Source organism: Danio aesculapii, chromosome 11 (assembly GCF_903798145.1).
Source record: "Danio aesculapii chromosome 11, fDanAes4.1, whole genome shotgun sequence".
NCBI lineage: Eukaryota > Metazoa > Chordata > Actinopteri > Cypriniformes > Danionidae > Danio > Danio aesculapii.
In genome coordinates, this window is record NC_079445.1 from 33,729,314 (window position 1) to 33,755,641 (window position 26,328).

Genomic DNA, 26,328 nt, shown 5'->3' on the forward strand with positions numbered 1-26,328 from the left:
TTCTGTTCCTTTTTAAGCACTACTGGCTGACTGCCTTCCTCCTTATGGAGGTGTTACCAGTTTGCCCAGTAGTTCACTGTGTAGCCAATGGACTTGGGACCTGAGTTGACTGCAGTGACGGGGTTCGATTCCGGTGAAGAATGGTTATAGAAACCAGGTAAAGCAAAAAACAACAACAAAAAAACTGCTATTATTATTAGGTGACACTTGATTAATAAAAGGGACTAAGCTGAAAATAAAATTAATGAATGAATGATTATTGTTTGTAATAATTTAGAAGCTCTATTTCTAGTAATATTTTATTGTAAAATCACTACTATCTAATAGTACTGACAATAGTTGACCGTGATAGTACAATTACAATGTAAAAAAAATAAAATGATAAAGATCTCAGATGCAAAAACCTCTAAATGAAGATCTCCATAGAAAATGAACATTTTCCTCAGCCTCCTTTGTTTTATGGTGAGATATTTCCCTTTAAAGAACATAAAAGGGACTTATTTGCCATAAAAATAATATTACTGAACCTACATACAGAAAACTGATAAAAATGCTAATTGTGGAAGATAATTTCAGACGGAATTTACAAGTTTTTGCATCTGAATCCTTCATATATATACTCCGCCTCGTTTAGAGCATCATTATGGAGGTTTCACGTTATAACTAATGTGGTTCAAACGATGGCTCTGTGACAGAGAAACCACTGCTTTGGGGAAGCACTCATCACTATATCGTTCATTTCCCAAACGATGCATTGTACTATGATAGTTCAACTACTAGTCATGTTGTTGTTTGGTAAACGCACCTCTGGTCGGCTGAAGTGTATATTGCACCCTCTAGTGGATTAATGCAAAAAGAGAACGCGCAGAGAATTTTGAGATCATCAAAAAGCTTACATAATGGCCTATGATGGATTCGCAAAAATAAAAACTGCAAGCACACGTACCTCTAGTTACATATATTGCTGTCCCTAGAAATGTAGACCTGGGTACGTATCCGTAATGAGCCTGGATTGAAAAAATGAAAGTTCCTAAAAATTGCATTTTAGTTTATGAATTAAATTAACTAGACATACTGGCAACTCCTGTTTGCAGTTTTTAAAAGATTGAAAATTAAAATGATTCATTGTTAATGATTAATCAATTATTAATGAATTGGTAATTTCATCAGTGTCACAAGATCCAGTAGAAATCATATTAATATGCGTATCTTGTATGAATCATTTCTTTTCACAACCAAGGATATAATTACTCTTTTTAAACTAATCTTTCCTTGAATATTGTTCCAGTCATTTCTACTTTTTATCTAAACCGCATAACTTCCTCATGGCTTATTTACAGAATGCGTATATTTTCTGTAGTCATGTTGGAAGAGCTGCCATCAACTCTGTGACATCTTAAATGCGTCTCTTTGATGTGATGTGCCTTTGATCTCCTCTCTGCTTTCTTCTTTGAATTGCAGGATATTCACTTTTGATTAGACGCAATACACGAGTTATAGCAAGAGTGCATATGGATTGAAAGGTCACACAGTTGCATATTTATAGACTAAATCATTGTAATTCAATGCTTACTTATTCATAAACCCTTCTAAAGAGCCTGCCAACGCAAGCTGTCAGCCAAAGCAAACTTCTTCATTAGCAGATCCTACAGCAGTTTTCATTTGTATGTCTATTGTTGAATTGGTTTATGCTGGAAAATAGGTATTGACTTCTTACTATGAGTGTTTTTTTTTTCTTGCGATATGCTTTAGAGGTGAACAGACTGTCTGAAGCAGTGAGTATATTCAGCAGGTGAAAAGTGGTCAGTTTAAACAGCAATATAAACAAAAGATAGGCATATAATAAAGACATGAAACAAGCCTTTCATGTGTCATCAGATTTTATCTGCTTCATTTCCTCACTTCGGTTTCTGCAATATTGAAGAGAATTGAACTCCAGCATGGAGTGGATGTCTCATGGCATTTCTCCCACACAGTGAAATCGCCCTCTACTCAAGCTCCACAGCGGGAGATCAGTAGGTCAGAGCCGTTTTAATGAGACGCACAGACAGGTCTATACGCATGTGAGGGAAAAGAAAGAGCGGCAGTGTATTAGAAAGTCATGTTCACATCCTCGTCGCTCTTTATTCTGGAAAGGATCAAACAAACATGTCCTTCAGATATTTACTCGGTCTGAAGCTCGTGTTTTCTCATGACACACACAGGAAATAGTCCCTTGGTTGAGCAAAGTGAATTCAATTCACTTTCAATATCACTCCACGATTCTAGCAACACCTGTTCAACAACAGCAGTGATGTGATATACGTATATGACAAACGAATTAAGAGAGTACTTGAAACTCTTCAATTTATCTGCACTTACTGGATTTAGCTATTGGTTTGAGTACAATGTTATTATTAGTTTAATTATATGATGGTCTGGTTCCATTTTTCTTCCAAATGAAAATATGGTCATGTACATCATTTATTAGTTATTTATAAATGACTGCATATTATGGTTTTATATATATATATATATATATATATATATATATATATATATATATATATATATATATATATATATATATATATATAATATACACACACATACAGATTGATAGATCTGTGCTCGGCATAGAGTACACTCCATTGTGAAAATGAATGTTTTTATCCATTTTTCTGTGAATAAAGGCAATGTATTTTGGTGCATTTGAACAAAACTGATTAATTAAACCGATATTTATTAATTATATTAGTCACCAAACACATTTAGAAACTGAAAGATAAAACAATAAAATTCAAGCAAAATATTGCAAAAAAAATTACAACCTACAAAATTTCAACACTTTTTTCAATTTTAATATTAATTTAATACTTTTTTTCTTATTAATATAATATTAAACAATTTATATTTTTCTATATCATATACATTTGGGTGTACTAGCTTTTGGGCTGTTATTGTAAGTTATTTTGTTAGACAAGCTTCAGATGTGGCTTCAGTACTGACTAATCTAATGTATATGAGAGAGAGAGAGAGAGAGAGAGGAAGCTACACAATATTATATATATATATATATATATATATATATATATATATATATATATATATATATATATATATATATATATATAAATTGAACATAGATAGATTTTTAAGTGGTCACACTCTTTGTCCATATAGTCCTTGTAAGGGGACTTCAGTAATGTTTAAATCTAACATCCGATTTATGATTGATTGCCCTTTAAGTCTAAGGATGCAAGCAAATGTAACCGTTATTAATGATTGTCACAGGTGTCTTTGTTAGGAAAGTTTTGATTGCCTAACATCATCATCCTGGATATGGTCCAGCTTCAGTTTAAGTACTGATCTCAGTAAACCCAAGTAAAATCCACAGGAAATTAGACTACACTTACACTCAGGCCTATGTAAATGAATATAAATCCCATAAAAGGTTTGTATATTGTGATTGAGGTAACATCTTGGGCTAATAAAAATTTAGCTACTGTTTCAAAAAACTGTTTATTTGATTAACTGATATGATGTCATTTTCCAACAATGACTAACCTTGATTTGATAAGATTACTAATTTCAAGAACTTCTTTAATCATAAAGCAATAACCACAAAATTCTTCACTGGGGTGGGGTGCATTGGCAATGATGCCAATATTATGACTTATGTAGACCTAGACCTTTAAATTTTAAATGATTTGTTGTTAATTAATCAATAAATAATGAATTGGTAATTTCGTCAGTGTCACAAGATCCATTAGAAATCATGTTAATATGCTACCTTTACTGATGAAAACAGTTTCTGCATGAAACATTTCTTTTCATAACCAGGGTATATTTGCACTTTTTAAAATAATCTCTCCTTGAATATTGTTCCAGTCATTTTTACTGTTTATTTAAACTGCATAACTTCCTCATGGCTTATTTACAGAATATGCACCTGTACTCATCAATGAGATCTTTAAACTTCTTTGATAATATGGCATATTAAAAATAAAACAATAACCACAAAACTATTTACTGGGGTGGGGTGCATTGGCAATGATGCCAATATATAACGCCTTATGAAGGCTTAGACCAGTAGGTGGCGATAAACGAGTGTCGTTACCAACAAGTCACCGTCAGATTTAGTGGCGGCATCCCAAAACTTCAAAATTCTGCCTTCAAAGAATGCATTTCATTCAAAGTAGGATGACATCAAAGCATATACTAATTTAGTTCTTCTAATCTAGGTTCTTCACTTTAAGTCTGAGATGCCTTAATCTGATCTGTTTTTGAAGGCAGAGCTGCATGTGGTGGTTATTTTGTGCATTTTGAAGTTAGTACTTTAATATTCCCCAAAGCTCTCTCTGTTTTGCTGTACATGATGAATCGTTTAGCTTTTCTGCTGGCATAATCATGCGTAAACGCTGCATCCAATGTTATTGTGGCTAATAGGGAAACCTACGGTGGCCGAGAAATCTTAACGTATTGCAGTTTAAGAAAACGTGCAATTACAAAAAAACGGCAGCAAATTAAAAAAAGATCTTCATTCATTTGACCGCTGAATTTTCATACAACACAAATTAATAAAATGCACTGCATTTTCTCACAATACAAACAATTTACGAAAACGCATTGCATTTTCTGTATTTTTTTATGTATTCCTATGTATAAAAGCCTAAATCAACTTAAATGTGATGATAATTGACGACAAGGACGAGATTTAAAGCAGTCCCCGCTGACGCTGTACTTCACCATTTTTTTTCAACATCTTGAACATGTTATCCAAATATTACAGTTTTTTTCAATAATGCATTTTGTGGACATCCTATTACTTGCTAGCTACTTTTTTTTTTTTTTGAATTTTATTTAACATCCAGACGTGCCATAAGATCAGTGCTCAGACTGCAAATTGAGGCTAATGTTACCGGTCTCATCTTAGAAAAGTTAAGACATTGTTTATGGGAGTTTCAAAACATGGACCCCTAAGCAGATCTAAACGAAAGATTGTCTACATTCCCAGGTCGATTTTTCTCTAAACCTTTCCATAAACGTCCTATACCACTCCCTTGCGGCTTCTTGCGCTGAAAAATAACCCTGGTTCAGGTTATCTGCCTTAACAAGACAGAAAGAAATGCTCAGCTAGACAATATCCTTCATTTGTGGTGCTCTCCGTGGTCCTGAAATCGAGTGTGCGCCACTTATGTCCTCAAGCACATATAGTATCCAAAGAGCGAGTGACTGAGATCAGTTCTGACCCACAGAGAGAGAGAGAGAGAGAGAGAGAGAGAGAGAGAGAGAGAGAGAGAGAGAGAGAGAGAGTCAGAGCCGCAGAAAGAGAGAGCGCGCGCAAGTGTTGGATCAGTCCTTCAGAGGGATCTGAGGAAACGGCGGGAGGCGCGCGCTCATTTGTGGCTGCACCTCATTGTGGCGGGAGTCTCAACGCTTCCTGCACGAGACTAAACGGCTTTTAATCTAACGGTTTTAACGGTCGGAGGTTCCTCAGAAGTGTGAAGCGGAGTACTTTTCCCAAACATGAAATTCCGGAGCAGCATCGGAATGTTCGTCCTCACGACGCTGAGCGCATTAACTTCTGTTTTATCGGCGAGTAACTGTAAGTCCATTTGTTTATATTGTAAAATACCACTGTTAAGCAAAATATCAATCAATTCAACTATAGCTATCTAATGAGGTTTAATAATGAGAGCTGCCCAGTCATGCTGCTCACAGAATTAAGGATCCAGATTGTAAGCCGTCAATAGCTGATCAGAAATGCTGTTTTATAGATGTATTAGTTGTAAATTCCATGTCCACTTTAAATGTTTTCCTTATAACTTAAGACTATTAACAGTTATTATAGAAAATAGTGGATTTTTAATGCGTTTTAGTGCATCCAGTGAAATCTGTCATCAACTGAAATCTGTTATTAACAAGTTAAAATTGTGTATAATTTGTATAGTATAGCTTTTAAAGTTGTTAATGTGTGAGGCAATATTAGTTGAATGTTGTACATATGATATATTTCACATTGTTGTAGTTGTCAGCCTACACCCCCTCGAGAGACTTCAAGTTTGTTTTTCAATAGCCTAAAGAAATTACCACGTCAAAAGAAAAAGAGATACAACTCTTCTGAGAACCTAAAACAAATTCAAAGCGCGTTATAGATGTCATCTTTCATCTTTTGAGTTCTTTCGCGCGCTCCCATTTATATACACGAAGGCGTGCGCGAGCAGAAAAACACTGCTTGAAAAGTCTCGCTCTCATTTACCATGTCATTTCATCTGTTTGGATGCGAGCGCGCGCGATGGGAGGAGTAGCCTACTACTACAAAATAAATAAATAAATAAATAAATAACCATGCTAGCGTTGCTCACGGAGATCTGCCATGATCAAACTGCTTCATATACTTGCATTAAAGGACGCAGTGTTTGTGTCTGGGTCATGAGTTTTCCACAGGAGACTGGATGCGCATACTAAGACGAAACATATTGTCTGAGTAAAAACGCAGAAAGATGTGCATCTGTGGGACATTTCTGGCAGCAGTATAACAGAAGTATGTGCAGCAGTTTTGCTATAGAAATCTTCTAAAATAATGTATACCTGGGCTTGTCATTCTTAGACTAAAAACTTTATTATTATTATTATTAATATTATTCAAAAAATGTCACTAATATCAACAGGTTTGAGTGAAAGAGTTATGCATAGGGTTATGTTGAATATCCTTCATCTCAAATGAGCAAAATGAAAACTAGAGAGTGTTCTAATGTTATCGTTTGGTTTGTGAAAGAGAGATAAGAACTAAAGCAAAACTTTTCATTCCAGGAATTGTAAATCATTTTGATAAGCATGTTAAATGATTTAAGGTATAAAGACATATATCTTTGTGTGAGTAAAGGCATAAAATGTATACACATGAAGGGTCAGGATGCAAACACTTCTAAATGTCATCTTAAATTTTCTTCTAAAATGAGCATTTTTATCAGGCTTCTGTGTGTAGGTTCTGTAATATTATTTTTGGGGCAAATAACAAGTCTTTTATTGTCTTTTAAAGGGGAATATCTCAACATAAACAAAGGAGGCTGAGAAAAAATTTCATTTTCGATGGAAATTTCAGATAGCACTTAGAGGTTTTTTCATCTGAGCTCATTATAATTTGTTTTTATAGTTTTTACATTGTAATTGTACTGCACTATCAACTATCAAGTATTGTCAGTACTATTAGATGTATTTCAGATTGATTTGTGTAGTGATTCTACTAATAACATATGTTTTGAAATAGAAATATTGTATATTTACAGACAATAATAATTGTAAATGATTAAATTTGTTAATTATTACAAATAATAATCGTTCATTTTATTTTATTTTCGGCTTAGCCCCTTTTATTAATCAAGTGTCACCACCTGATTATGCCTCTCCTAAACACAAGGTCATTTTATAAAGGGATATTTTTATATGAAATAATTACAAAGACATACATGTAGATCATATAAATAAAATGCATAAATTAACAGTCGAAGACTAATATGTAGAGAAAATGTACTTTTAAAAAAGGTTTTTTTGCAAGAAATAAGTGAATAACTTTGACAAAATTGCCTTATATGCAATGATGCAAATAAATTGATTTTATTACTAGCATTTTATTTTAACAAAAAGTACAAGTGCTCACAATTTGTCTGTTATAATATCGTATTCCACAGCCAAATCACTCTGCAGCCCATGGCCGGTTACTCACTGAAGCTAAGCAGGGCTGAGCCTGGTCAGTACCTGGATGTAAGACCACATGGGAAAACTAGGTTGCTGTTGGGAGTGGTGTTAGTGAGACTATGTGAGTCCTCATGCCCCAGTAAAAGTGAAGGGGACACTATACTGTCAGTGAGCGGCATCTTTCAGATGAGACGTTAAACCAAGGTCCTGATTCTCTGTGGTCATTAAAAATCCTATTTCTCGTAAAGAGTAGAGGTGTAACCCTGGTGTCCTGGCCCAATTCCCTCCATCGGCTCTTAACCATCATGGCCTCCTAATCATCCTCATCCATCGAATTGGCCGTTTCACTGTCTCTCCACTCCACCAATAGCTGGTATGTGGTGAGCGCACTGGCGCCTTTGTACTGTGGCTGCTGTCTCATCATCCAATTGGATGCTGCACACTGGTGAAGGAGTGGAGACCACGTGCTTCACATGACTGTGAAGTGCTTTGGGTGTATGGCCATACATGATAAATGCGCTATATAAATACACATTACATTACATAAATGAGTTCTTTAGATTATATTCCTCTGAATTGTTCCTCTGGGTTTTGGTGGTGCACTATGCAATGATACCCCTGCAATGAACTGTTCGAGTTTGTTATGGTGCAGTAGAGGTATTGGTCTGATTGCAGAGTGTTTTGGTGTTCAGCCAAGTGTGTGAGTGGGATATTTGGTGTGCAGTAATAGTGGCGCTAGTGTGTGTTGAGGTTTCGTGAAAGACTGCTGTCTATGAGCAATCAGCACCGCCCATGTCAGGCAGAGGTGCTGCAGCTTCTGTAAGACAGAGAAGTGGCGTTTAACTCGCTCCCTGCTGAGAACAAAAGCCCTCTGCGGTTTTCAATCTGTCTCTCACAGACTTCAGCGCCCACGAACAGGTGTGTGAGTGATTGAACTCATGGACTCTCGCCAGGAGAAAATAACTTTCCTTTAAATAAGTTACGCTTTGGAAATAGTGCTCTGAAACAGACAGCGACTGAGAGATCATGATGAAGAACTTTAGACAAACCCCTGGCATAAACACTGCTGATTATACAGGGAGAATAATGCTTTAAACAAAATATCAGACTTTAAATGGCTGACAGAAATGGATTTATTTATTATTGTTTTGGCACATTTTCCTTTTTTAACAGTCTAAATGAAAACGCTATTTTTATATGCAACACTTTTACTTTGTATTGTGACTTTGTTCTTCTGGCATCATAACACAGGAAATCAAACTTCAGTCAATTGCAAGTGACATTGAACCTAAAGGTGTTTGCATACATTTCATTAGGGCCTTGGTGATGTGGAAAGCACAGGCAGAATTATGGAAACCAGTCATAACAATCTATCAGAAAGATTCAGAGGGAAGGTTTACATGGCATTACTATTGATTCTATAAATAAAGAACAGATGGTTGTGAGGTACAGTAATTCATGACTAGTTTATGGAAACCTTTTTTTGGTCTATAGTCAAAATACAGGCCTGGAGATTTGGCTGTTCCTGCCAGAAGATGAAGAGGTGGCTGGAACACCAAACATGGTAGTGATGGTGGGGATGATGTAGGGGAAAGTCTGCATCATCAACTGCAAACACAAAAGCGAAAGATCAGTAATTATCAACATAGGCTCATTCTGAAAACGTACCCCTATATACATTTCTGGAGATCGTGAGTTAAGTAGCTAGAGGAACATATGACTGCGTTTTTTTCTTTTAAATGAATGCTATGGGGAGGTATGATGTTGTTCCTTTTCTCGCTCACCAGCTCACCACTTACCTCTGTATGTCAATCTGTGCTTTTAAAAACAGTGTCTGTTGGGTTTAGGGAAGGAGGAGGGTGGGCCAGTTGATCAGTCGGCCAGTCGACAGCAACCTCTGGTGGATTTGCATGAGAAGAGCAGGCACGAATGGCACTCACAAGCGGTATTTGACATCTCAAAGGCCATACACAGTGGCCTCTGGCAGATTCGCAAAAAAATAAAAATAAATTAGCTCCTGGGACTTATTTTGCTCTCTTGAGAAATGTATGTAGGGGTATGTAATCAGAATGAGCCTGGGTTGGTAATTATATACTCCAGGTATCAGGCGGTAATTGGCCAGTCTTAGCAAGGAGTTAGGTATGAATGAATGATGTGCCATTAGAGCAGAGATGCCGAAACTAGGGTCTGCGGGCAAAAGTTGGCCCTTAGTAACCTTAGATTTGGCCTGCTATCCCATCTTAGAAAAAAGGTAATTTTTTGTGTAGTTTGTTTTATTATTGAGCTATAAAAAAGCTAACTGAAACTAAATGTTGTAAACGAATGAGATAAAAAATACACTGCCACATAGAAGAAAGATGCAGAAGACATCGGCAGAGGCAGGTAAAGGCAGGCTTTTCTAGTGTATTTGGCATTGGTTTCCATTGTGTTAAAGGAATGATGTTTTTATTGTAGTAAGTTAATTATAAAATGTAAAAAAAATATGTTCTGTTTTGTTAAATCCACTTAATTTTCCACCATTGTGTTAACTTTGGTATATTTACCTTTGGCCTATAGCCCTCAATCAAGTTTAGATTTTAGCCCTTCATAGGAAAAAGTTTGGACACCCCGGCGATAGAGTCTTACTTGTAGAACTTGGGCTACAGCTCTCATTTTCCACGGAATTTAGACAATTTTGTATGGATAATTAGATCTGATCAAATTGTTTGTCTGTTTACAATATCGGTCAACATTTGTCTCAGATTCTGAGAGACCAGGGGGAGGGGGTGAGAAAATGGGGTTAAGGGGGTTTACATGACAAAAAAAAAGTAGAGAAGATTGGGTGGATTTGTGGAGTTTAGGGTGATGTGAGTTGTGGTGTCAGTCAGGGTGCTTTTAAACCTGTGGATCGATTCTCTTGTTCTGAAACGGGGATTAAAATTGTTATATTGTTGCACTCTGTTCTTGGTGTGGTTCGCTTTCACACGGCAATGTTTCTAAACGGACCAAAAGAGCTAAAATAAGCCACGTGCGAGTAAACTCTCCTCACATTGGTCAGTTTCAACTGTTTATTTTGCAGAGTCCCACTCAGCTGTCATGCGACCTTATTTTAATTTATGACAATGAGCAATAAGACATCATAAGTGAAAAGCTGCACTTTCATTTTGAATGGTGACACCCACAGACATCGTCACCAAATATAAATCAGAAGTAAGACTTTCTCATACATAGCCGCGTTGGCTTATGCATTATAGGCTTTATAGAGAGAAGTAACAGATAAACCAAGACTGCAGTTTGATCAATTTTCCTCGTTAATAGTTTAGCGTGGTTTCACTTTCGTATTTGATCAGGATTTTTGCAGCCGATACCATGTACAGATTCCTTGTCATGGTGATCAGCCGATACTGAGTACCGATTCTAATGCTTCAAGCTTTATAATGCATTAAGCACATTTTGCTTCTAAATATGTACCTCAAGAGAAAATCGCATCGTACCTAAGAGAATAAATTATGGATGTTGCATATAAAACACGTCTCTTATAAACATTTAGATGTGAACATATTACTTCGGCTTAGTCCCTTATTTAGGGGTTGCCACAGTGAAATGAACCACCACAGAAAATAATATAACACAGATATCAAAATTGCTAAGAAAAATTACAAATAATGCAATTTGTAAACATTGCAAATAATGAAAGGAGAATTCAACATGTCTCAATCAAGAAAAAAGTCCTTTAAATCTAATACTACTTTACTAAAAGGAACTAGTCCTATAAATTACGGTATATTACAATGAGTATATTAGTAATATGTATATATTATATTATAGTAAGTTATATTACTGAATATTCATGTTAAGAAATGTTACGTTTTATATATTTAATAATTCCAGCCAGCTTTAAGTGAACTTGCAATATTGTTAAAAACACAGAACTTTTCTGTTGTTATATGTGAAAAGGCCTAAATACACACTAGACCATTCAAATATTTTGCTCCTTTTCAACTATTGACAGCAGATCTCTCAATGAGAGAGATGGATTTGCACTTGCGATATCTTTACCGCTCTGTTCATTTAACCTAAGAAATGTAATGCTTAGAACATCACTGTGCCTCCCATGATTTGTTTTCTTGCTCGTCACCATGATTTCCAGATATTTTAACTAGAGCTGGGCGATTTGGCCTAAAACCAAAATCTTGATTCATTTTAACTCGATTACGATTAATGAACGATTATTTTATTTATTACATTTTTTTGCCCTCATAGTTCACTGACAAGTTTTGTACTGTAAATATGGTCACATATTACAAGTGAGAGATTTCTGAATGAAGGGTGCAATACTTGACTTTAAAATAACTGAAGGAAACCTACACTATCTACTATCTATGATTATTTATTAACATCAACGTTGAACAACTGAAATAAAACACACATTGCCTAAAACCAATAGTCACTTCTCTCTTATAAAAAAGTGAAAGTAAATAACTTCTATTTTGAAAACAAAATATTTTTTTTCTGTGTTTTTCATATTAAAAGTAGAAAATTGGCAGCATCTCTTTTAAACAAAATAACTTCTGCATATGCTGTAAAGCTTTAAACAGTGCACTTCTTGCATCTTCTGTAAACAAATAATTTAATGTAAATAAATTTATTGTAATGGAAAATATGCTGTCTCAAGGCATCTCTGGTGCAGCTCCCAATCATCATCATTATCAATATCATCAATAATAGTCCAAAATAAGGCTCAAGAATGGGTCCATCACCCTACTTGACCAGAGATTAGCTGTGGCTGCAAAGTGTGGCTAACAGAGCAGAGTCATGTGACTCCACACATGGTAGGGAAAGTAATTGAAAAAATTGACCTGGAAAGATTAGATCAATTATAGGTTCTGAATGTCATTTTCGGTTACTTTTCGATTAATTACCCAGCCCTAATTTAAATTCACTGAGCCAAATGAATATGTTGCAGTCTTACGGAGCATCCAGTAGAAGTCATAAGGTTGAATGAGACACTAGATAGGGGCGATCGCTCGTGCGAGTCGCACCAATAGACTGTAAACAGGTTACCGCATCTCTATGTATTTTAGCTGTTGTGATGTGTGTTGTGGCTCCTGTAGGCTATGCATAATGTACAGGAGGACACATTCCTTCCTCTGCTCGTAAACTCATAAACAAACACCCACGATTGTTCATGAGATTGGTCAGATTGGTGAGTACACTCTAAAAAACGTTGGGTTATTTACTTAACCCAATGGTTGAGTTAAAAATATTTGGTGCTTTGTTGGGTTATTTTAAACCTTTATTGGGTTATTTATTTAATAACTCAACCAGTTGGGTTACAATTTTTGAATTTCAACAGTCAACTGATTGAACTGACACAGAACCGCTGAATCAATATGCGTACGTGATGTTGCTCTTGCGGTATAAAGTTTATGCAAGCTCTAATGCAGTAAATTAGAGCAGAAATGCAGCAAATTGCCTCTTCGTGTCATGTTTTTTATATCTGTTTCACCTGGACTCTTAATTATTGATGATACAAGCGTGCGCGCTTCATAGCCGATCTACATGCGGATAAAAACGCTTTCTCTACCTCCTCGTTCATCTCTACAGTTGTTTTGGAGGAAAGACACACGTATTTGAGATATTCCGCCGTCATTTTTGTCTTTAGGACCCAGCAGAGACATCAAACCGGAGTCGCGTCCAGTCTTGTTGAAGGTATGTTATGTTGTCTTAAAAAACACTGTCCTTTCGCTAGGAAACCATATTGTAACAACTAAATGCTAATATAGACACATTTATGTGCTACATTTTGTTCAGGAAGTTGCTGGTTTTCCCAAGAAGTACGGAATCCGACCATTATATTATTATTGGTTATTATTCGCCGCTAGAGGGCGCTGAATGGATCGCAACGTGAGGACGTTATCCTCCTGAACAAGAGCAGAGCAGAAGCTTGCTACACCATCTTTTACCAGAAGAAGATTCATTATCCATTTTAAGGTACTTGATTATTAACTATTGAAAGGTAAATGTTGTTATTATTAGTATTTGTGTGTACTTTATTGAAGGCCCTGAAAATTGCAGTTTCCCTACATCTTATACTAACCTACATTGATGAAACCACAAGCCTGATAATGTTAGATGCTAATATAAATGTTTAATCGGTTATATATGTCATACAACAATTAAATATAAGCCTAAAAATTATATATATATATATATATATATATATATATATATATATATATATATATATAAGAATTGTAACATCTGCTAGCTTTGTATAATAATAGTAGTAATATATGCTTATAATACAAAGCCCTTAAACATACATGTCCTTGCCCAGTTTTCAATTCAGGTGAGATTTTAGTGATGCTGTAACCACTCAACTGATAAATGTTGACTGTCAGCTCATGTTAATTTGTTGTTTATTTATTTTTTTGTTTGTTTGTTCACTGTAGGTTGCGCTGGATAGAGCGAGTTTTAATCCTCCTTGATAATCTTGTTGATAAAGGTGAGAAAACAACAGCTCTGTATTTTGTAATATGTACATGATGTACAAATGCACAGATACACACACTTCAGCAGTATCATATACTGTAAAAGTGTCTTTACATCACGATATGTCTTAAAATCAAATTATACATTTGTAATTCTTCTGTAAATGCATTTATACTTTTTTGAACAGCACTGGTAGTGTGTAATAACACAAATGCCTCTTTCAAAGGCGTTTCTGTGGCTTATTTGAGTGTGAATTTGGTATTAGACTCTGTATCAGGCATGAGGCCACAGGTGAGTACAGATGACTGATAGAGTCTAAGCACAGTTCAGAACTTCACTCCTGGAACATTTGACCAAGTAAATTGCGATATTACAGACATTAACCTATTTATATTAATTATTGCATTATGAAAATTTACTGACAGGTTCCAGCTATTTCAGTAGAAAATGTTATCAGGAGTTTGACTCTTTTGCAAGTTTCTGAGCATGAGAATTAAGCACACTGATAAACATCAGTGCACAGTTGACCATGTAAAATGGACCTAATTTGCCCACCAAATTTGCAAATGTGATGCACCTTAACAACTTGCATAAAAGACTAATCCTGCAGCTAAAAGTGCACATTTTCATATTTTTTTTTTCTCTTTATCTGTTTAAGGTACCCCTGGAGATGCCCACTTGCAGCCTTCCAGTTATCTTTTCTTCGTTGCTAAACTGGGTAAACACATGATTTTAGTTTTTATTTGGTCCGGCATACATGTACAAATTTAATTTCTGTTTTAAGGTTGGAGCGAACATCATTTGGTATATGGAGGAGGAGGTAACTAAACCATTCTTGGTGTGAAAGTCCATAGCATTTTCTCCTCTGTTCAGTGGGGACTATGAAGTTTTTGATTTGCTTTGTCCTTTAAGTTATCATTTGTGCTCAGCAGAAAAAATAAATAAATCAACAACTTGAGGGTGAGTAAATGATGAATACACCCAAAAATCGGTGAAACACCCATACACTCATTCAGCAGCAGAGGCGAATCCATCATGTCCTGGAGCTGGGTCAGAGGAGCATGTCTCTCACAGTCCAAACGCATGCAGTATAGGTAAATTTAATTAACTAAATTGGCCGTAGTGTATGGGTGTTTCACTGATTTTTGGGTGTATTCATCATTTACTCACCCTCAAGTTGTTGATTTGTTTTTTTATTTATTTCTGCTGACCACAATTGATAACTTTAAAGGACAAAGCAAATCAAAAACTTAATAGTCCCCACTGACTTCAACCGAAGACAAAAATGCTATGGAATTTCACTGTGGACCAAGAATGGTTTAGCTACATGTATTGTTCAAAATATCATGTTTTGTGTTTATCTGAGGAGAGATTTAGAACAAGCGGAGGGTGAATTATTGATGACAGAATTTCCATTTTTGTGTAAAATATCCCTTTAATAAATCCAGTGTACTCTTTGCATGGCGTGGATTTAAGTGCTGTTTTTGTTTATTTTTAGTTTGCTCAGGACGGGTATTTTATACCCACACACCAAAGAAACTTTTTGAGGTTTGGGGAGATGCATCATTGCGGATCCTCTCGTATTGCAAAAAAAGAGAAGAGAGCCTTGGATCTATCAGTTCAAGCAAACATTTCATCTGGTGAGACAATCCTGCATAACAGCTCTGTTTTATTCCCTATTTGTAGCATTTCACCTGTGATATGAGGTTAATTATTATTATTTTTATTTTTTTTTGTTTGATATAAAGACAGCCTTGGAGATCCCACTTTGGAGATGGGGCTTTAACAACTCTGCCAGCTATCCTTTCTCCACTGCCATACAGATTGTGCAGCAAGATGGTTCGGCCCTCATACCAGGAGGCAAAACAAGAATTTGTTGATTTTGCGAATTCTAGGTGCATTATTTATGACAATAAATGTTGGACATTTATTTAATTCATGTATGTATACTTGTATTTCGTTCAGTACTTAAAGGAGGAGCAACAGAGACAGAACCCTCTTGTCCTGCTGCTTGGGGATGAACTAAACTGCTCTCAGGCGTTTGTTATTGTGAAAGGAGTGGTACTAAATTCATGGATTTAAATAAAGCATTGCCAATGTAATAAAAGCGGTGTATTTTTTTATTTACATATAAAGATTACTACTATAATAATAATTTATTACTATATAGTGGTTAAGCCACTTTTTGGCAAAATAACCCAACAAATTAGTTATTTTTTAACCCAAATTGTTGGGTTAACCTTATCAACCCAATGGATTGGGTTAAAATAACCCAACAGAAGGTCGGTGCCAAATTGACCCATCTATGGGTTACCTGTTGGGTTATTATTAACCCAACTGTTTTAAGTGAGTACTGATTGAGTCATGAAGTGTGATTATCGGCCGATATATCGATCGGAGCATCCCTAATTGTAATTGTACAATAATAAATCCAGTAAGTTTTATATTCATTCATTTATTTTCCTTTGGGTTATTCCATGATTTATCAGCGGTCACCACAGAGAATTGAACCACCAACTGTAAGTTTCATAATCACAGATAATTACATTTTTCTGAGGACTATGAAATAGAGTTGACAAAATCTAAACAAATATATGTATTTCATAGAGCTTTAGCAGATACCTCTTACCATTTACACATGTTGGAAGTATAGTCTGAACAGAATGTGCTTCCATATTGTACGCAGACCAATTGCTTTACGAAACAGAAAACATGCTTACATGGGTTTACAGCTGCTGATGTAGATTAAGGAATTTAGCAGCCAAGTGAGGCTGATTTATGCTCTGTCTGTGCGCTTCTGAGTCATGTTTACAGTCTTTCTAGTGAGAGTTGCGTTGCCTTGTGGGTGTTTATTTATGGAGCTGTTGGTTTTCAATACATTCATGAAATGCTGGAGGGACAACTTGCTATATTTATAATCAGTTTTGGGCTCACTCCAAATATTGAAGCTAGATTTTAAATCATGGAGCTTTTCAGCAGTGAAGCTATTTTATTGATTAAGAAGCAGAGTAGAGATGACAAACTGTAGAGCTTTACAGTCCTTTGACAGTATTCAAGAAATCAAGTGCTGTTTTTCTGTTGGCTGTTCAGAGGGGTCTGATGAATGAAAATCGCAAGACCAAGAAGTTCTCAATTTCCGAAGAACATTTTTATTTTTCTTAAAAAATAACAGTCTTTAATGTTATCTGATTGTATGCTGGTTTTGTCTAAGACTTGCTGATCAACCCAGTGAAAAACACCTTAAGGTCATCTTTTTGCACTGCCTGCTGATTGCACATGTACGTGTGTAGACTAATTTTGTTGCGATTTGGTTTTGACAGATATTCAGCTCTCTGCCTCATGTTTTTCTTTACTGTGCAATTTCTGAAAAAAATGGTGGTGTATATTAAAAATGAAATCTATGTTTGAATATTTTTGTAGCAAGTCTGCAATCTGCAAAATGCACACGCAAATAGAAAAACGCACTGCTATCGGTCCAGATTTAAAAGATTTCAAGGCGATGAACTGAAAGAAGTGACTGACCCGTCTGGGATTTGCTTATTGAGTAGTGACTTGCTCAGTAGTTATGTGGGCGCAAATGCCTTGTTGATGCCAGAGGTCAGAGGAGAATGGTCAAACTGTTTTGAGCTCGTTACAATCACATATGCAATAGAGCATCTCTGAATGCACAACATGTCAAACCTTGAGGCTGATGAGCTACAGCAGCAGAAGACCACACTGGGTGCCACTCCTGTCAACTAAGAACAGGAAACTGAGGCTACAATTCGCACAGGCTCACCAAAATTGAACAATAGAAGATTGGAAAAACATTGCCTGGTTTGAGTCAGAATTTGGCGTCAACAACATGAAAGCATGGATCCATCCTGCCTTGTTTTAATAGTTCAGGTTGGTGGTGGTGGTGTAATGGTGTGAGGGATATTTTCTTGGCACACTTTGGGACCATTTGTACCTATTGAGCATTGTGTCAACGCCACAACTTACCTGAGTATTGTTGCTGACCATGTCCATCCCTTCATAACCACAGTGTACCCATCTTCTGATGGCTACTTAGAATAACGCCATGTCATAAAGCGTGAATCATCTCAGACTGGTTTCTTGAACATAATAATGAGTTCACTGTACTCAAATGGCCTCCAGAGTCACCAGATATCAATCCACTAGAGCACCTTTGGGATGTGGTGGAATGACATAGATGTCCGGCCAACAAATCTGCAGCAACTGTGTGATGCCATCACATCAATATGGAGCAAAATCTCTGAGGAATATTTCCATTACCTTGTTGAATCTATTCCACGAAGGATAAAGACAGTTCTGAAGGCAAAAGGGGTCCAACCCGGTACTAATTAAACAGTGACTATTACTCCGTGAAGTTGTAGGTGACAACTTTTTTTTTTTTTTGGTTTATTTTAACACCCTGATTAAACGATTCCTTTGTCTCTTGCATATTATTAGCCTAAATAAATTGAAGTTTAACTGTGAATCATTATTAACTAAGTAAATAGAAGTTCAAGGTTAATGAAAATAAATGCACAGTGCTTCATTGTTAAAATGAGGACAAAATAAATCACAGATAAAATATTAGGCATATTAATTTTCAAATAGTACATATTCATACTTAAAGGCTTCAAATCGGTTCCTCAAAGGAATATATTAGTACCTAAATATTTTAAGAGGTACACTTTTGTACTTGTGGTATTAATAAGGACCCATTAGTAATACCATTAGTACTGGTATTTAGTGGGCAGATTTTCTGCAGATTTTTATCCCATCATTAATTCTGTTTATTTACTTGAGTAAATGTGTGTAAATCTATATTTATTCAGTTTTTAAATGAATTACAGTAATATTTACTAATATAAAAATGTACATAAATCAGATGAACAGTGTAGTTTGTACAGTAATATTTTCTGTCTTTTATTAGATTACATGAGAGACTTGCTTTGATTACCAAATAAAGTACATCTAATTGGATTTGCATTTTAAACATTAAATATAAGTTAAAAAGATATTATTTTTGATTTCAAATATTAAGGTTTTAGTTATGATACTGGCAAAAAAAAACGTCTGCAGATTCTGCCTGGCCCTACCCGTTAGTTACAAATGTAAACCTTTTGAAAGTACTGTACCACACCAGTGATAGCTCTTGTACCTTTATTTCTGATAGTGTAGCTATAATGTTTTCATAATAGTTTTTGTAAATTCATCTCAAGTATTAGTGATGCTTGATTCTTGACCGAATCACTCTTTTGATTCAGGTCTTTACAGTGAACAAGTCAAACTGCTTTGGTTTGCAATATTTAGACAGTTCACTCACCCTCTGAATAGCAGTTTCTCACTCAGTAAAATCTGATTGTAAAATATGAGCATATGCCATAAAGTGATTTAAGTGAACACACACACAGATACAGCCATCTATGAATCCCTTGAGACCGTGCAGAGGTTCTACTCTCCTAATCCTCTATAAGGTATTCAATTAAAAAATGGCTTTCATCGTTAATTCCAGGGCCTGTTTTTTATCCCTTAACAGATCCAGTGTTATGAGCGCATCTGAGAAGTCAGAGCAGAGCTAAAACACACTGGTTCAAATCACTATAGGTTTGAAATACTATCAGAAGTAAAATGTCATGCATGATTTATGACATATTTGTGAGTGGCACAGACATCTATAATAATAAAAATTCAGCTTGCCAGTGTGAGATCAGTGTGATTGTTTTCTGCTGACCCTAATGCTGTGGGTCCAATCAGCACTGAAAATAAAAATTCAAAGATGATTCCATTTACTTAATTTAAAGGTTTTGTTGGTTACACAATTTATGTGGGCTAAATTTTAAACAAACAAATTAAGTTGAACATTACTAAATTTAATGTGTTTGTTTAAATTCAATCCATATAAATAGTTTGCAACAATTTAAAATGTTGTTTTAGTGAGTGTTATTTGCACTCCAGAGGCTTGCTGCTCAAATCTACAATAGAATTGTGGGAAAACTAAATAAACCGGATATAATTTATGTTTTTTTTTATTTTATTTTATTTATTTATTTATTTATTTTTTAACGGCATTCTTTTTTTTAACCATTTACTTTGTTTAATTCAGCTGCTAAGCAAGTAAATAAAAGCGTATATTGTAAATATTAAGTACACTCTCAAAAAATGCTTGGTTGTTTAAGCTCAAATTTGTGTAAAGTATCTTGCATCAGGGTTAAGCTGCGGTCACACTGGGCTTTTCCTCCCATAGACTTCCATTCAAACGCACGTGAATGCGTCAGAACGGAAACGCAGGGTCATGCGTCAAGTTTCGCAAGTTGCTGCGGTGCAAAGTTCAAGCTTGGTGAACTCTGACTTGCAAAATTGCATCACTTGACTGCGTGAGACCAATCGAGGATCAAAACAGGGCCTCTCTGGTCAGAAATTTATAGCATGGAGCAATCGCTCGCTTTTTTTAATCTCTAATCATCTTGTTTAATCCCGCCCCTTTTCGCAGCGCTGTACGACAAAATTTCGCACACACAAAGCCCGGTGTGACCGTAGCTTTAGAAAGTAATATTTTAAATGACATGCAATGCTTGCCCATGAAATTATTCACCTTTTAAAGGGGCTTTTTTATTAACACTTTAATTATGCCTGTGATAACTGTCTTCAATAACAAATAAATTTAACCAGTTATTGCAGTGAGTCATAATACTATACCGATAACTGTTACTAATAACAAACTAAAGCATAAACTTTAGTAAAAGGATATTTTTATTACAGGCGATGCAGTGGCGCAGTAGGTAGTGCTGTTGCCTCACAGCAAGAAGGTCGCTGGGTCAGTTGGCATTTCTGCGTGGAGTTTGCATGTTTCCCTGCGTTCGCGTGGGTTTCCTCCGGGTGCTCCGGTTTCCCCTACAGTCCAAAGACATGCGGTATAGGTGAATTGGATAGGCTAAATTGTCCGACGTGAATTGGTGTGAATGAGTGTGGATGGATGTTTCCCAGAGATGGGTTGCAGCTGGAAGGGCATCCGTTGCATAAAACATGTGCTGGATAAATTGGCGGTTCATTCCACTCTGGTGATCCCGGATTAATAAAGGGACTAAGCCGAAAAGAAAATGAATGAATGAATGAATGTATAAATTTTTATTACAAGGTAGAGCAGGATTATTATGATAAATATGCATATTACATATATGCATATTACAGCTAAGTCATGATATGCCATTAATAATTACTACAAAGGCAAAGCATGACAATAGTAAAGAAAATGCAAAAACTCTGATTGTAAACACTGAATGTGCATGAAAAATATCTTCTTTATATTGTTTGAGCATTATGTTGTCCATATTAGTTTTTTAATGGTGAGGGTAATCTAAACTTCTAGTAATTGCATTCATAAACTAAACATAAACAGTTAAGATGTGCATAATAGGTATACTGCTCAGCTCTGCAAAAATAAAACATTTAATAAATAAAATATTTTAATAGGTTTTAATAGAAATCACTACTTAATTGCTTGTTGCAAATAATATGACTGATGAATCTTGAGAATGACTCTACTGTAGCTACACTAGTTTTCATCAGTAGGAAAATCTCTCTTTTTATTTATTTATTTTATTTTTATAATTTTTTTTAGGACAGGCATGCATCATTTTGAACAGATCAGATTTCTAAAAGCCTATTTTACCCAAATGTGGTGGTGTTCTGTTGCTGTATATTTATTGTAAAATGTTCTGCTTGCGTTCATCCATATTATAGCAGTGAATATTGACCAACTTTAAGCTTTTTAAAAAAATGATGAATAATTATCACAGCGTGGTCCTATGTAATACATGCTGTGTGTTCTGGGTATAAAATAGGAAAAACAAACCTAAATTGAGTGTATTTAATGAAAATTAAGATCTTGGTTGTTGGTTTTCTGTGCTCAACTGAGACTTTTTACACAAGTGCACCATTTTGATACATGAGCAATTCCATGCAAATGTTACCCTTGCCATGAAAAGAATAAGGTTTTCACCTAACAAGCAAAACCCTTTCTAAGTTATTTGTGTAGGCTTGTATTTTACAGTACTGTAAAAAAATACTCCAAAATATCTCTGTCAACGTTAATAATCAATATTATTTAATTTTCCAAAGTCACATAAGAGGGAGATAATGGAGAGATGTCACATCCATAACAAAGCCTTTTCCACATGAATGCAAACATGTCAAATAAAATTAATATTTTTGTTCTATAGAGAGACAAATGTTATCCTTTTTTATTAGTTATTTCTTTTGGGTTGTGCAGTTTAATTCACAAAGCTTCTACGAAGTATTTAATATACTGTAAACTCACATCATTTGATCTCATCTATAACACACGTTTATTTCCCTCATTTAAAATATAAAACATTTACAGATTGATAATTATCTGATCCCTTAACTTTTGTGCTTACTATTTTTGATAAATATAAACAGATATGGGGAGGCATGGTGGCTCAGTGGTTAGCACTGTCGCCTCACAGCAAGAAAGTCACTGGTTCAAGTCCTGACTGGGTCAGTTTGTATTTCTGTGTGGAGTTTGCATGTTCTCCCTGTGTTGGCGCGGGTTTCCTCCGGGTGCTCTGGTTTACCCCAAAAGCCCAAATACATGCGCTATAGGAATTGAATAAATTAAATTGGCCGTAGTGTGTGAATGTGACAGTATATGGGTGTTTCCCAGTACTGGGTTGTAGCTGGAAATGCATCCGCTGTGTAAAACGTATGCTGGATATGTTGGTGGTTCATTCCGCCGTGGAGACCCTTAATGAATAAAGAGACTAAGCTGAAGGAAAATGAATGAATGAATGAACAGATGTTTCAACATACAGTACTGTTAACATATGCTTTCTTTAGGAATTTTATTTTCAATTGGCTTCTGCGAATGTCATATTCATAACATTGCAGATCTAGAATAAGAAAAAAAAAGATCCAGCATTGGAACAACAGCTGGGTGAATAAATATGACTTAAGGTTTATTTTGAGCTGAGCTTTCCTTTTAAGAGTTAATGTAAGTAAGTGAGACAGCCTTGCTAACTAGGGCTTACTCCTTCTTCTTGATGGCTGGATTACCTCTTGATTTCAGTGAAAGTAGCTCAGCCACAGACTGCATATGACAGACTCGCCTCATTCTGTTAGAATGTCAGGATTACTCAAAATGATGGTACAGATTTTCTCAAACTTTTACTCCCAGTAATGCACTAAAGGATAACAGAGTTCTGCTAAAAATTTAATTTTTATAATTAAATCATAAGATAAACATGCATTTGAAGGTGAAACCCATTTGTGTGTTTGTGTGCGTGCATTTCATAGCCTACATTACATGAATAGAGTCAGCATAAACTCCTCACAGTTTGCTCATAAGTTCCCAGTGTATACATATTATCGGTTATTATTTTCTCAAAATACCCTCCAAAATAGGTACAGGAATCTTGTTTTTTCTGAATAAACTCAACTGCCTTCCTTCATAGTGGCTTAAATTGCACTTCACTGTCAATAATATCAGAGCTATGTAGTCTGTGTTTCCCTAATATCCACAGAGTGTTTGTGAACTTTCAGAGGATCAGAAAAGCAAGGTGGTTTGCTGACTGCATATAGAGATGTTTGCTGTCATACTCCTCTCCAGAAATTGCTGATGTTTATTTAAATGCAGTATGGATCCTTCCAGGCTTTTTAGATACTCTGTGTAGTGTCTTTTATAAAAGGTTGCAACACTGTATTTCAGATGCAGTATATGAATGTTCTCACTGTTTTACTGCATCTCAGGATTCATATAATATTTATAACCCTCATAATCTGAATCTATAATCTATTTCTGTTATAATCTACAGTCGTGTGAAAAAGTGTTTGCTCCTCACTGATTTATAATTTTTTTGCATTTTAATGTTTCAAATCATCTAACAAATTTAAATATTGATTAAAGATAACACAAGTAAACCAATCATGCGGCTTTGAAATTAAGGTTTTTATTATTAAGGGAAAACAAAATCAAAGACTACACAGTACGCTTTGAAAAACTGTTTACCCCTAAAACTAATTAATGGTTGGGCCACCCCAAATATCGGCCCACTCATCTTTGCAGAATTGTTGTAATTCAGCCACATTGGAGGGTTTTCAAGCCTGAACCACCTTTTTAAGCTCATGCCACAACATCTTAATTGGGTTCAGGTCAGGACTTTAACTAGGCCACTTTAACGTCTTAATTTAGTTTTTTTTTTCAGAAGTGGACTTACTAGTGTGCTTTGGATCATTGTCCTGCTACAGAACCCAAGTTTACTTCAACTTGAGGTCACTAACAGATGCTTCTCCTTCAGGATATTTTGGTACACAGCAGAATTCATGGTTCTATTAATCACAGCAAGTCTTCCAGGCTGCAAAACAGCCCAAGACCATTACACCACCACCATCACATTTTACTGTTGGTATGGTGTTCTTATGATATGTGGTGTTACTTTTGCTTCACAGATAATGGGGGACACACCTTCTAAAAAGCTCAACTTTTCTCATGAGGTGAGGAGGGGCAAACAGTTTTTCACACAGGGCTATGTAGTTTTGGATTTTGTTTTGGATTAATAATAAATACCTTCATTTTAAAACTGTATGATGCGTGTTTACCAAGTTTGATCTGAAACTTTAAAGTATGATAAAACATACAAAATTAAGAAATCAGTAAGCACTTTTTCACACCACAGTAAATATGTACTCTTCTAACATTCTGCATCCATTTGGGTCTAGAGAATCATTATTTTATGAAACCTTATAAAATACCTATTTGGCTTATAAAATACTTACCTTATTGTTGGACAACAGAATGTGGTTCTTAGTTATTTTTTTTTCTTTCCTAAATTGTATTGCATCAGATAAACAACTTCTCAATAATGACATTTTTAGAATTTACATTTTAGTGCTGATGGAAATATCTATTGAATAAATCAGTATAGGGCAGCACAGTGATGCAGTGGGTGGCACAATCGCCTCACAGCAAGAAGGTTGCTGGTTCGAGGTCGCTCCGGATGGTACGGTTTCCCCCACAAGTCAAAAACATGTAATATAGGTGAATTGGGTAAGCTAAATTGTCCGTAGTGTATGTGTGTGAAGGAGTGTGAATGGATGTTTCCTAGTTATGGGTTGCAGCTGGAAGGGCATATGCTCAAATTTGGCGGTTAATTCCGCTGTGGCGACCCTAGATTAATAAAGGGACTAAGCCAAAAAGAAAATAAATGAATAAATTCGTATATGACATTTGTAAAAAGAAACAATCCTAGAATTATTAACCCCATGAGAATCGATGGAATTTATTTACTTTTGATGAATTTATAATTGATTGCTCATAAACAGTCTACATTTATAAAAATCTACTTATTTATTTAGAACAGGACAACATCAAAAAAACATGAATACAATATTAATTTGAAATGTTTTCTTACTAAGTTAATTAGGCTTGAAGCATTCAGATAAAAAAAGTTATCTATCTTTCATGCACAAGTGGTTTGTCAATAGGCGTACATAACATATTCAAGTTTATTAACAAAAATTGGAAGACATGGGTAAATTATACAAAATATTTTGCATCATGTAAAATTATAGATATTTTGGTTCTCTTTACAAAAGAATTGTTTTAGGAATTTTTCAGTCAAAACAGACTCAAATGCATACTGTACATTATGTAGTGTTCCCACAGTATGGTCCCAATACAGTAGCTTAGTGTCTCATTGATTTTTTTTTCTTTTTTTTTTAATAGGCTATTTTCTTATTATTATTTTCTATTTTTTTTTCTCCATGTTAATAATTTAGCATATTGCTGGGCATATGCAGTTCTTAGTACTACGAGAGTTTTAATGTTGGACAAAACCTTTGAAAGTCCTTGTTACTTGGCATAAACCATCACTGCACCCTAGACCACATATGCTGAGGTTAGAATGAGGTTTATATTAGGACATCATGCTATAGTTTCTATCTCTTGAATTCTTTTGTACATTTATAGGTTGTATGTTCAGGTTACTTGTAGCATAAAATTAACACTGTTCTGTCTGTGGTAAACATTATCACATCCTCACATTTTTATCCTTACCCTATCCAGGATTTTTCACCATTTCTCCCTCGATTTCTTTGAATTTGGAGATTGGAGGTTGCAGACCACTGTGCAATGTTTAATGTTTGTTTATCTTACAACGCTTTGACATC

The 26,328-nt window shown here is 35.3% G+C and overlaps 1 protein-coding gene and 1 long non-coding RNA gene across 2 annotated transcripts in view; both read left to right on the forward strand.

Moving 5' to 3' along the window:
• Window positions 1-5,362: 5,362 nt before the first annotated feature.
• cntnap5l (contactin associated protein family member 5 like) overlaps window positions 5,363-26,328 on the forward strand; it is a 132,730-nt gene continuing 111,764 nt past the window's right edge. The window contains exon 1 of the mRNA XM_056468417.1: window positions 5,363-5,587. Coding sequence (XP_056324392.1) covers window positions 5,509-5,587 — 79 coding nt within the window. The 5' untranslated portion in view covers window positions 5,363-5,508. The remainder of the gene's footprint in view (window positions 5,588-26,328) is intronic.
• LOC130237472 (uncharacterized) lies at window positions 13,574-16,153 on the forward strand. Its single transcript, XR_008838546.1, has 5 exons — window positions 13,574-13,653; window positions 14,115-14,167; window positions 14,813-14,872; window positions 15,653-15,794; window positions 15,903-16,153. It is a non-coding gene; the product is annotated as an uncharacterized LOC130237472 (long non-coding RNA).